The sequence below is a fragment of the Dermacentor silvarum genome, chromosome 5, assembly GCF_013339745.2.
Source record: "Dermacentor silvarum isolate Dsil-2018 chromosome 5, BIME_Dsil_1.4, whole genome shotgun sequence".
NCBI classification, from domain to species: Eukaryota; Metazoa; Arthropoda; class Arachnida; order Ixodida; family Ixodidae; genus Dermacentor; species Dermacentor silvarum.
In genome coordinates this window covers 171,035,207-171,048,322 of record NC_051158.1, presented here as the reverse complement: position 1 = coordinate 171,048,322, position 13,116 = coordinate 171,035,207, and the positions used below count along the sequence as shown (strand labels likewise).

The 13,116-nt window shown below is 44.6% G+C and overlaps 1 protein-coding gene across 1 annotated transcript in view; it reads left to right on the top strand.

Annotated features, from left to right (window-relative positions):
* The first annotated feature begins 259 nt into the window (after positions 1 to 259).
* The window catches only part of LOC119453900 (TATA-binding protein-associated factor 172-like), a 195,623-nt gene continuing 182,766 nt past the window's right edge, over positions 260 to 13,116 (top strand). Inside the window, exon 1 of the mRNA XM_049667068.1 lies at positions 260 to 958. Within this exon, the coding sequence (XP_049523025.1) occupies positions 948 to 958 (11 nt within the window). The 5' untranslated portion in view covers positions 260 to 947. The remainder of the gene's footprint in view (positions 959 to 13,116) is intronic.

The window sequence follows — 13,116 nt, the reverse complement described above, 5'->3', positions numbered from 1 at the left end:
GCACTATGCGACTATTACAACGCCCGTACGCCACCACGCTGATTAAGCAATGCGGCTGCCGCGGCGGAAGGCGCGCTTTCTGCCTATGGCAAGATGGCGGCGCGCGGCTTCAGCTCAGGGGCGTCCCCTCCACTCCAGCAAGTTTTATTTAAACCTCCTTGCTCGTGACCGAGTTTCGCGCCGTCTACGGTGCGTGGCAGCCCCCCGGTTTCGAGGCTACGCCGGGCGCGGACCAATGGGAGTTCCCCCTCCTGGTATATCTGGCATTTGAAGCAAGATGGCTCTCAGTATAAATATAAGATCAGCTATTTCCACATCAGCCTCGATTAATTACCGGACCGATCGGATTCTGCCGTGTTTGCCCACCGGAAACATAATCTACTCGCAGTGGGACGTCGGTTAGGCGCATCCAGGGTACGCGGACGTGACCAGAACGGCCCGAAATCAGTGCCGGCCGAAGTCGACGACGAAGGCGAACGGCCCGACTCCATTTGCACGAGGCAGAGCCGAAACACGCGTTTTGCTCGGAACCGAGGAAGCTGTTGGCTGCGTCGCTCGGCTTCGCCACCTCCCAGTGCCACCGACGTTCGATTTCGGCGACCCATCGGAACGATTGTGTTGCGTGAAGTGCTTTGCGTGCGAGTGTTTCGACGGCAGCGGCGATCGCCTTTGACAAACGCTGACCGTCCGCGAGGAGGTCGCAACGTGTATTCCTTAGTGCCTGACCAAAGTACGTGCAGCCTCGATTGCCGCCGAAGGAACACGTGAACCGCGCGTCTGTGACACATTGCCGTTGAAGACGTGCCTCGGTTGGCCACTCTGCATCCAGCTTCACGCCGCGCGTCCGAGTTGTGTGGGGTGCATGTTTCGACGCTGAAGTGACGATGGAGTCTCCTCCGGCGTTCTTCTGCGGTGTCTGATTCACTCGGAATTGATCGACAGGCAGCATGACGAGCAGGTACTGTGGCCCCTCTTCATCATCACCTGCTTCCGAGACGCTCGTGGTTTCGGAAGGAGCCGAGAAATGCAAATCGCGAAGCCGTCGATGCATCGCTGTAGCGGGAATCGCAGATCGTCGTATTATTTTTATTTTCGCTTTGTCAGTCGATCATCGTGGCTGCGTTCGAGTGAATGCCGAGACGATCATCTGCTGACGGAGGGGAGAAAGTAAGAGGATAAACTCGTCGGTCTATGTCTATTGTTCTTGGCGATGCATAAAACGTGTAAGCGCGGCGGGATGGGCGCCCTTCTTTCATCAGCTCGCCGCAGTTTAATCTCGTTTTACTCGTCGGAGCGGTATTCTATAGTTGGGTCAGCGCGCCGCCGACCCAGCCAAGTGCGCGGCGCGATTCCGCTCTTTCGGAACGCGAAATGCGCCGAAGGAACGGTTGCAAGAAGAAAGAAAGAAAAAGTTGCCGCGTCGTTTGCATTGCGCCGCCAATTTTCCTCCGGGGGGTCTCGATTAGGTCGCATCTCCGCTCGTTTTAAGTACGCGAGTGCCTCGGCTCTCGAGCGATCGGCGTCTTCCTTCGATGTCGCCGTAGCAGCGATTGCGTGCGGTGTAAACATAGGCGCGATAACGGTGCTTGCCCGATGGGGAGCACTGCACGCTGCTGCTACGCCGAAGCGAGAGCGATGCGCTGACCATTCGGATAACATTCACCTGGTGCCTCCGTTTCTGTGCGTGAATGCTCGGGTGCATCAAATTCTCACGAAGAACACCTTGTTCAACAGCATTTCTCTAGTACCCAAGCGATTGACGCTTTGGTGAAAGTGTGTTTCCATGGTGTTGAAGGATGAATTTCTTGCGTCTTGTTTTTTCAAATGCTGCCTGTCTACTTCACAGATGCATTATTTGTTGAGCATGTTATGCTGTGCCTTGTGTTCTTCTGTAGCCATAAATTCCAGGTGAAACACTTCTAGCTGTGTGTCTATTCAGTGCTCAGGAGCTTAAAGTGGAAAGGGATAGTCAATGAGCGTCCAATGAAAGCATTCCTCCACGATGAGTTTATTGCATGTCCATTGGCCATCTTCTGTGTCGTCAGGCTGGATTGAATACTCCTGCTCTCTGGGGCAGAGGAAATGACGCAGAGGAACCAAATGAACTTGGCAAACAATGCGCAAGGTATAGCAGTGGCCTTAGTGTTGCAAGAACATGTCAGAAATGCTTTCTGCTCAAAGTGACCACTATGGCCTCTATTCATGGAGAGCTGCTGTGCTAGACTTCATAAGAGCAGATAACAGCCAATAATAGACATACCATTACTGATGGCCAGTGCAAGGAGCACCTATAAAAGAAAATCTTTCTGAATTTGGCCACAGACTTAAACTCAAGTTCGTTACCTGAAGGAAAGAGCCTGCTTGAATTTATTACTGTTAAAGCACAAAATAGCGATGCGCAGGGCTGGGATTCTTTAATTTTAAGTCAAGCTAATGTAACTAATTACTACCCGTAAGTGTTTTTTCTACCGAGCAAAATGCTGTTGTGAGAAAAGGACGTAAAGGCAGGACGGGATTGCTAGTGGCAGCAGCTCCCCTGTGGTGTCGCATGGCCTGTTCATGACCTGCAACTTGTGGTCAACCATGGTCTTGTGGTCAACTTTTGGTCAAATACATTGCATTTCAACATGAAAGGTAGCACAGTTTGGCCAATTTTATTGCTGTTTCCTACCGAACTAAGATTGCCTATCAGGTTAAGTAGTTTTAATGTGTTCGTGCTCTTGAAAGGTATAAAGGAAGCCATGTCATTCAGTAGAAAATAAAGCTAGAGGTCTGTAATTGGTGGCATACTGTAAAAAAAGGTTACAATGTAATTCTTGAAATGCTCATCACTGTGGTAACAGTATGTGCAGGGAAAAGATTCTACTGTTATGTGTACAGTAGAAAAGGCAGTTTTGTGTCATCATAGCTGACCCTAGTGACAATAATATATCTGAGATAATATGTTACGGGGAGAATATATATACAATGGATATATTTACAAGGTAAGGCGCACAACGCTACAGCAGTCGTTCAGGAGAGCGCGTGCATACCAGAAAGCCACGTCGTCATCATCGTCCAAGCACCGACCACAGGATAGCCGCTCGTGACAATATGATGGAGAGGCATATTCTGTTCGTCATACACAGAATGATGAAATATGTGTGGAAAAAGATGTGAGAAGAATAGTTTTACGATCGTGTGCTAATATCTGTAGCCAGGCCAGGGCTACATTTTGTGGCGAACATTTTGTGCAGTTCATGCTGGCTGTTCGTTATGTCTAGTCAGGATTACCCGACCATAATGATTTTGAATGATTTGTAATGTATATGTTATTTTCCGAGCTCATTTCTCATACCTACATGTATTCACATTTTGGGCAAAATTAAGTAATACATAAAGCAGACTTTTGATAAGGTTGCTTGTGAAAAGTTTAATGGCATCTTGTCACTTGACAACGCTGCCATTACCACTTGGCCAGAAGCGACTCAGTAACTAGAGTGCACTAGAATGGGGGAGTGGGTCCAGTGGATGCTTTGGCAAGCGCCGAGGGTGAAGAAAAAAAAAACGTTGAAATTGTGGCGGCGCTGCCATCGCCTTATTCTGAATCTCCGGCAAATAAACGTTGGCGCCGGCTGTTTTGGCAGCGCTCATTGGTTGAGGCGAGCCCACGGACTGCGTAGCTGTCGTCTGCTCGATGCACCATCGTTGTTGCAGTCATTTGCATTTTTTCCACCGCTCTTTTTCCGTTTTATTTACAATAGATCGGTGGGGAATAATATCAGTGTTACCGTCATCTAGTATCCGCCTGTCAAAGCTCGATGCAGCTGTGGTAGGGTCTCCGACGCGACAAGCGTCCGGCCGGTGAGCGGGGCCACTCATTCAGGAGAAAGCGACTGTGGCGCCACCTAACTTTTCAATAAAAGAAGCGGGGAGCCCGAGTTGGACCCACTCCCCCCAATCTAGTACACTCTATCGTAACGAAGAATGCCTGGTTCCCTGGCACAACTTTCGAGATTAGGTGTTGCCTGTGGATTCCAGTGCCATGTTGAAAAATTTTGGAGGTGAGGCGCTGGGACTTGCTTCATAACTGGCAACCATCAGATGCGCATGTGATCTACCGAGGTGCTATTTAAAGGCTGCTAATGTAAAAATAAGACACTCATCCCTGCAGCTCTGCCAAGATTGTTTAAGTTGTGCATACTAGTCGTTTGTAACAAATTTAGCCAAAGAGGAATTTCCTTGCACTTGACCTTGGGAGTTTGGAATTTACTGGGAGCTCTGCAGTGGGCTGTCTTTAATAACTTGAGCATTTCTTTGCAGTGTTAAATCCAGAAACTCAATCAGTCGAGATGTGTTGCATGTTTCATCTTTGACATCAGTTAGGTAGAATGGGGCTTGGCCTGTTCTGTGCAGCTCCAAAGGAGCACCAAAGTGCACTAAACAGTTGAGCTGAATGAGCTGATTACACTTTGTGGGCGTTTTTGCTGAAACCGGAGCGTCTGCAGCAAAAACTAGGGAAAACGGCGGTGACACCTCTTAAAGTTTCTTCACGACTATGACCTTACGAATGCAATGTTGCATTGCATAGTTTTTCCTAAAATAATAATTTGTTCTAACAAGATACAAATGAACACAGTCACGCACACTGTGTGATGTGCAAGCTAACGACTGCTTTATACTGCTTGACTAAAATATACATGTAGGATATGCGTCCACGGAAAAGCACAGCACGACTGCTGTACTGCTAGGTGGCCAGGAAGTAACATTGCCTAATCTAGACAAAACCAGGAAGCAGCCCCGATTGTGAAAGAGAATGGGTGTTTGACATCCCTTTCCTTTATTTGTTTGTTACATTTTTGTAGCCGTATGCCCTATACGCTCTGGCATGTGAATGTCAGAGTTGTTAGTTGCACATCATGCTGTGTTTGTTCGTTTGTCTTCTTTGAACCTCACATCCATGATCAAGAACCCACAAGCCTATGTGCAACCGATGCTACATGCCATATTTTCCTTAGATCACTTTGGAGGATAGGATAACAAGCTTTTGCATGACTCGGAACCAGATGCATTGACGTTTATGATTCACAGTGTTTGCCGCACTGTGCGAAGCGTACTCTCTTGACTAAGTGCCAGGAATGACGTTGCCCATAGACACCAATGTGTCAGTGCCAAGTCACGCGAAATCTCGCGAAAGTGAGTGACCAAGAATATCGCTCCAGTGTAGTGCATAGCGTAAACATTATATACAAGTGAATTAGGAAACATGGAAGTATGTGCAGATCAGACCCTGTCAGGCCTGATTAATGGCTTTGTGTCTGTACCCAAAAAGTGTCATTGATTTTCATTGATGCTGAAATAAAATGATTGATTGATTGAACAGGAAAGGAAAAAAAAATGGTAGCATAAAAAGTGTAAAGAGCAGTAGTACTTAAGGTCACACTGTCAAAGTATTTTCTATTTACACTTGCTAGGCAGAAAAGTTTGATTGTGGGTGCTGTCCAAAATTTGCCAGCCATTTGGTCGTCCATTCTTCTGGCACATGCTGTGTCGTATCACTGCCGTGATGAGCTGATACCAACGGGCGTTTTGAAGTTTGCTCTTGCGAACCTATGTCTGTGATTTACAAGGACGAGCAGCAACTTTACCAAAAGCATGGGCTCCGAGATTGTGGCAATCTCGGAGGCCATGCAAAACCTGGTGCTAATGAAGAACTTCGTCGTGGTGTTATTAACAACCGCTTCGGGGCTCTATGGACACAATTGTGCTCACATAGATAGTGCATCAAAAGCACTGATTAAAATCATCATATTTAAAATATGTCGCAAGAATCTTCAAACACTTCTGATTGTACCTTTGCTTAAAGTTTGAATAATAAGTGTAAAACTACTTTAGAAAAAGTTGCAAAGTAGACTGGCTAGATATTTGCCCTTAGTGTCACTTTGTCTTCATGTAGTGGATTCACTTCTTTCATTGGTTTCACAAAGTTTTACATTGGGCATATATTTGAAATGTCTGGGTAGGGGCTTTATAAGTTTGAGTTTATTCAACCACATGGGAAATGTGCATTTGTGGTTGGGTGTGACAGGAGAAAGGCTGTATAGAAGAACTAAATAAACACTCTAAATTATTGCGCTGATTATGAGAAAAAGCAGCGAGTCCCTATACTATACTAAACTTCCGCTGTACTTATCTATCTGTCCTGCTTTTTCAGAGATTAATTGGGACTTGCAGGAAAGCATACTCTTTGTAAAACAAGTACTTGGCTATGTCTGGTTTATTATGCCATCTTTGTTTCCTTTAACAGAAGGATGCCAGGTTACATATTACTTAAGGCCACCCACTTCTTTTTAGTTTAGCCATTGCACAGCACTCAGTAGCCGAGTTTGGGTTGACAAACTTGCCACATGCAAACCTCTATTCCGAGTAACATCTATGTATGCTCAGTGCCTCTTAATAAAGTCAAGCCTGTTCGTGTACATTATTTTGTCTCCGTTTTGAAGCTTCGTTTTTGGAGCACGATAAAATCTTGAATGTGTGGTACTTGCACGTTTACAACATTTGGAAGCATTTCTAGAGCATTAGCATAACTTTGTGGGAGCAGAGATAGTCTGGCCTTTTATGTTTTTCTTTGCTGCAGAAATATTGGGACAAGAGGCTAAATAATGAACAAGTGCCTCGAGTTGCCAGTCAGTTCAGCTGGCTGGTGCGCTCGGGAGACATATGTGGGTTAGCGGTAACGGGCCGAGAGAGGCTACGATGGGTTGTTCACATTCAATGCGGCGACAATTGCTCTGGCAGGGCTGTATGCTTGTAGCCTAAGCTGGGGATGTGTCTGAAGCAATAAATGACATGAAATGTAGAGCCTGGCCTGACCCATATGTGACAATGATGTTGCGATTATAAATATCTTACGAAAGGAACAGCTGCAGATGGCGTGACAGGATTTGACGTGGTTTTATCAGCTCTGCGAGGTAGCTTTTTTTTTTAATGCCGTATTGACGATGCAGCACTGCTGTCTTTTTGTTTGTTTGGACCGTACTGGAAGCGTGTTGATAGAGCGCTGATTGCAAAAAGTGCTGGCAGCAGGAAAGAAAAGGACGCACTGAGAAGTACGCTGATCGGTTTGTGGGAGCAGTGTTGCAGTTGGAACTTGCTCTGATTTAACTTTAATGTAACCTTGTGCTGCAAATAATTAAAAAAATAGGGAACAGATGTATGACTGTGGACTTGAGGCATACATAAAAAGCAGTTTTGGGTTGTTGATCTTATAAAAAATATTTTTGAGTACAGTATTGCTCAACATTGTCACATCTAGTAGGGACGGCCCTAACACTTTATTTGGTGCACTTGTGCTCTGAAAGACAAGCAGCACACTCATTAGCAGTGAGCATGGTCATTGGTCTTCACCCATCTAGACTTACGGATCAAGCATGTCTGCTATAGTATACATGCATCAACATATGGTCCAGAGTTATCATTCGTGCTCATGTACTTTCGAGAATGTACAACACTTTTAGTGATGTGCGTATGGTCTGATTAGGTGGGTCTTTATCACTATAGAACTGGCAACCATCTTTGTGAAGTTTTTGGGAATGTGCGAAATGGTAATTTTCGAGACCAAATTGAATAGTGCAAGATGCGAATCGAATACTTTTTAACTAGTGAGCAGCCGTTTTCTCCATAATTGTAAAAGTCTTTACATCCTAGTATATTAGCAAATTTCTGTGATTGGCTGGCACATGATGTACTGTTAATTTAAAGCACAATTGGAGCATGCTGCAGATTCCGGCTTATGGGAGACATAATAAATAGGGACATGATAAACACACTGCACACATTGATGAACCATGCACATAAGAGAAACATCCCAGGCCTGTGGAGCATAGGAGCTCGTGGCGATGCCAATGTCATGTTGTAGCCGTGGTTGTCCTTAGTGTTGTCCTCAGTCCGCGGGTCATAGCAACCGTCAAAACTGGGGCGCTGTCTTCGTAGGCCACCCGCCTCTTCCAGTCTCCAGCTCGCCCTCCCCTTTGCCTTCCGAGACCATAGCTGGGCTCGTTCCTTCTGCCACGTGGATCCACATGCGTTTTTCTCTCTTCCTTCACAGTTCCGTTCTGTTGCCACTTAATTATTTTTTCACCTTTCTATTATGTCCTTCCTCTGAACCCCTCATGTGTTTTTGCTCATCTTTTTTTTCCCATTTAATTTCTTTTCCTTAAAAAAAATTATTTATTCTCACTTCTTTCTCTCCTTTCCCATATTTCCCTTTTTGAACCATGACAGAGCATTAGGAGCAAATAACCAGTTTATGTGCATACTTGTGACACATTGGAAAGTGCGCATGATGGTGGTTGCTGGCCTATGTTTTCCATGAAATCTGGTTCCGGTAGCACAGTGTGACAGTTTCTTTCGGCGGTATATGAGGTCACTTATGATGAGGCTGGTTTTGGCCAGTATGTGAGTTGCTATCATTATTGAACTATATTCAGTTTTGAATATGCTCGCGTTGTGATGACGATGAAAGATCACTGTCAATACTCAAATTGCAATATCGGCGAACACATACCTCGGTGGTCGAATCTGAACTTACAGGTCGAGTGCGTTGGTTATTTATACGTGCATTGTTGTGCATTCCACAGTGATCGCTTATAATTGCGCACAATCGAGTATATATACAATGCTAGTCGCATTACACATGCAATCTCATCAGCCAGTGCTCCTTTGTCGTAGAATCGGCAGCAACATCAAAGAAATTTTGGATAACAGTAGGGCGCGTCTTGCACTGAGTGATAACTGTGTAATAACGAGAAACAAGTGAAAAAATGGAAACCAGAAAAAAGCAAAAAACAGTTTGTATGTGACAATATATATATATATATATATATATATATATATATATATATATAAAATGTTACTGGCACGAAATATGTTGTCTAAATTACATTTCGGGGATTTTTCTTGAACAAATGCTAAATCGATTTGGTAAGTAAAATGAAGACATGATAGGCTTTCATGCAAACTATGCTTCAGAAATGCATGTGCACAATATGTTGCATTACTGCTAAGAGGAAAAAAATGCAGTGACTGTGATTTCCAGAAAATAAACTTTTTTGAGGGGGAAGAAACAGCACTTTGGTGGTCAGCCAAAAGATCTGCAATATGCTACCTTGGGTACCTTAGCCAATGGCCTGCATTTGAGGGATTCAGAATTTAGTGCAGTAAAAGACATGAATTTCATAAGGCTATTGCACAATGGCAGATGTCTGAAGAGGTTGAAAAGTTGAGATAACCTGTGGCTTCTCTCAGATGGTCAGGCAGTAGCACTCGCTACTTTGAACACCAAGGTCATTGTTACTCTCTGTTCAAGAAAATTATTGATTGGAACATATTTCCATGAATGCAGTTCGTCATGTCATTTTGCAACTTGTCTTGTTTCTACGGTATACGCTGAAGTGTACAGTTATTTATTGGTGATTTTATATTTGTCCACGAAGCAGATATTTTTTTTTCGTTAGAAGCTGTATTATGTGCAAAAATTTACGGTAATTGCCATATCTCTTTGTAAACACTGATGGGAGGACAAACTTTGAAAGTGTACATTGAAAAAAGTTTCTCCAAGTAAATCAATTTGTATATCCTTCTTATTTCGTAGATTTACAGCCATCTCTAAAAAAATCACTGATGTTCAAGCCCTTTCCGTGCCATGCATGAGTCTCACTTGTTCGGGGATTTCCTTTCGTCTAGTGAGTGTCGCGGGCTAGGGCAGAAACTGAGTTTACCAAAGAAGCTTGAGAAGTAAAGGACTGTGTGACGGTGATGGAACAAAAATGTTAGGCGTAACATTAAGAGACAAGAAGGCAGCGGTGTGGATTATTGAGCTAATGGGAGTAGCCGACATTTTAGCTGACATGAAGAGGAAAAAATAGAGCTGGTCAGGCCATGTAAGGCAGTTACAGAGTATGGGCCAAGGGAGGTGAAGTGCAGTTGAGGATGGCAGAAAACTAGGTGAGGGCGATGAGGTTAGGAAATTTGCAGGCATAACTTCGAATCGGGTAGTGCAGAACAGGCGTAATTGCAGATTGCTGGAAGAGGTCTTCATCCTGCAGTGGACATAAAAATAGGCTTATGATGATGGTTGAGCCACTACCCACACTTGAGTATGGTAGTTAACAATATATGTGCGTGCATGTTTTTATTAAAGTGAAGCTTTCTTCTTGCCTGTTCCCCTTGCTTCGTTGGAGGTGCCTTGCCCAGTATACAGCAACTTAGGCCACTCACTGGTTGTGTGCCATTGGGGATGTGAACATTCTTGGCCAATCGCGAAGCACGGGTGTGTGCCGCTGGCTAGGCGCTCAAGTAAACGAGCAGAACAAGAGGCAAGGAGGGACGAAGTTAGCAGCAGAAGCAGCCAAGTGCAGAGAAAGAAGCTGTGTGAATGAAATGGTACCAGAGTTTGCACTGAGCAAGGAGTGTGCAGCCATAGAGAAGTGAACGCCATTTCAGTCAACATCAAAGAAGGCTTTGCTCAGCAACGATTCCTACATAAGCACGGGATCTGTCGATTTTTTGTTTGTTTACTTATACAAGCTTGTGGCAAGATCAGACCATCAGTGTTTGTCAGTGAATAATAGACAGCTTGCTTTGGCAGCTGTGTCACTTGCAGACGGCCTTTCATGATGTGAATGGCTATTTGCGTGGAATGCTGCTATGGTCTTGCATGCAAACAGCCATTCGGGCGCAGAGATTGCAGGCACTGATAGTTCTATGAGGTGCGATAAGTTGACATGATTTGCTTTTGAAATCCGAAGGTTTGCACTCCGAGACGGTGTGTTTGTAAATACATTCAGCTTCACTGGAGGCCTGTTTTGTCCTTTAGCAGAAAAGGCTGAAACTGTTTTTTGATGTTCTTGCTGGTAGTGTAAACACATTGTTCCGGGATACCTAATGCAAATCACGAGAGGCCGATGTCCTGTTCGTCGGCATCTGCAGGAATGATGGAGTAAAGAAAGTTTGCCTCGATGCCACTGAAAAAACGTTGATGACTAATTCAGAATAATAAAAGCTTGCGACCTTTTCTGAGCACTTTCAAGCATTGATCCTCCCCCTCTTTAACGATGAACTTAATCTGTTGTATGGGCAGGCAATGACTCCGGGCGTTATGATATTTAGGTTGCTGGAGAAATACGCTGCTGTGTCTTGGTCCCCCCCTCCCCCAATATCACCTCATTTAGTTAAACATATCTGAGTGACAGCAGCATAAGTGTTTGAAGTTTTTGAAGGTTTATTGATACACATACTTCAGGGGCGTTGACACAGCAGTCTTTGAGGGCAATGAACCAGGAAAGGCAGCAGCATCGAATGCTGCCCGTCATCTGGATATTGGTGGGTAGCGAACTCGATGCTTGGGGTCCTCATTTGCATATTTAGCTGTGTTGTTGTGCACTTTGCATTTGTTTACGTACTCTGGCCCTTGCGCACAATTCCGAGCTTTCCAGTGAACTTCTTGTTTCCGAGAGCTGCAGTCTGATGACGAATTCACTGTGCTGAATACTATATTCTGTTGCCTTGCGAGCCTTTTAATGCATGTCATGTTTTATGTTCCCACTTGCTGTAGCACAGCAAATGCCCGTGTTTACTGTTATAGGGACTGTAGTGAGGTCCTATAACCGTAATGCATTTCGTCTGCTAGGCAGATGTGTAGGTGTCCAATCAGACCAGCGACCAGAGCCACTGGCTTCATTCGTGAAAGTGCTGCTCGACAAGCCTGAGCATGGCGCAGAAGTGTGTCAAAGTGTATCTGAAGGATGAGAGAGGCAAGGGCACTGCTAGATTAATAGATATCATGGTTTGTTAGTAGGACTTTCAATGGATATTGCATTTTAACTGCAGCCTCCAGCTGGTTAGCAAAATGACCATAAGGAAGTGCTTCAGGTTTAAGTGTGAGCAGGAAGACGGATTTAGTGAAAGTGTGCAACTAGACAGTGTTGCAAATAGGTATTCCTGGAGAAATGGAAAGAACTCTAAACTGCATGGTAAAATTTGTGAAATAGAGCTTGTTGTTAGGGAAGTTGGTTGATACTAGGGAGAGCCACTATAATGCAAATCGGATGCACGCATGTAAGTTGCCCATGCTGTTTTTTTTCCCCGTTGGGTAAAGGGCTTTCGTTATTGTGTGAGGCATTCATCAATAAAGGTGCTAAATTAAAGGAAAAAAAACAATTGTTTATAGAAGTTTGGGGTATAACTGTGTTTTGAGGCTATCTTTTATCTAGTTTCTGCCATAGACAACATTGTGAGACGTGATCATTCCTGAAGTATGGTGTGCAGAGGGCCTATTCTGTAAGAGTTTACCTAGTGGACTGTCCACTAAGGCTGTTGCCGGTTGGCTCCAGCTGCACGAGCGAGAAGGAGACTGGCTGGCTCCTTCTCGCTCGTGCTGTTGGAGCCATTTGGACAACCAAACTGGACAGTCCACTAGGTGGACTCCTTGAGAGTACCCCTCCTGCTACACTTTGTTACAGCACAACTACAAAGGAAATGAATGGAGAGTGCTGCTAACCTGGGTATTAAATGTAAAAGCACTGAGGACAGGGACAAAGTAGGTAGCAGGACACACACACACTCACAATTGTTACTGTATCCAAAGGAAGCATTTGAAACACTTGCCAGACGGCTCCAACTGTATCTGACTTTGTCTGTGTACAAATTTTCATTCTTTATTGGTGAGCCTAAGAGGTGGCATGCCGACACATTGTCCGGGACCGACACTTGTGAGCCAGTTTTGTCTCATCTTCTGTGCTGCCTTTTTCCAAGTTTTGCTGCCTTTTTCCAAGAATCCCAGCAATGCATTCTACTCAGCCGAGTAGTGCTTTTTATCTTCGTATGTCTGGAATTTGTAATACGCTTGTATTTGATCACACTATGGATGACTATTGTGTGAACTTGCAAAGCATTCTAGTTTGCTTACCATACCCGACTGCCTGATTACTACTCTTCACGAAAAAGTCTTGTGTGCCGTTGGTGTTTATGCATGGCCTTTTTCCTTTTTTGCTGTAGGTAACGTTTAAACATTTTAAGAATTTAAACAAATGCAGTATTTGATGTACAGCCACAATGAGAGGTGGCAAGCACACA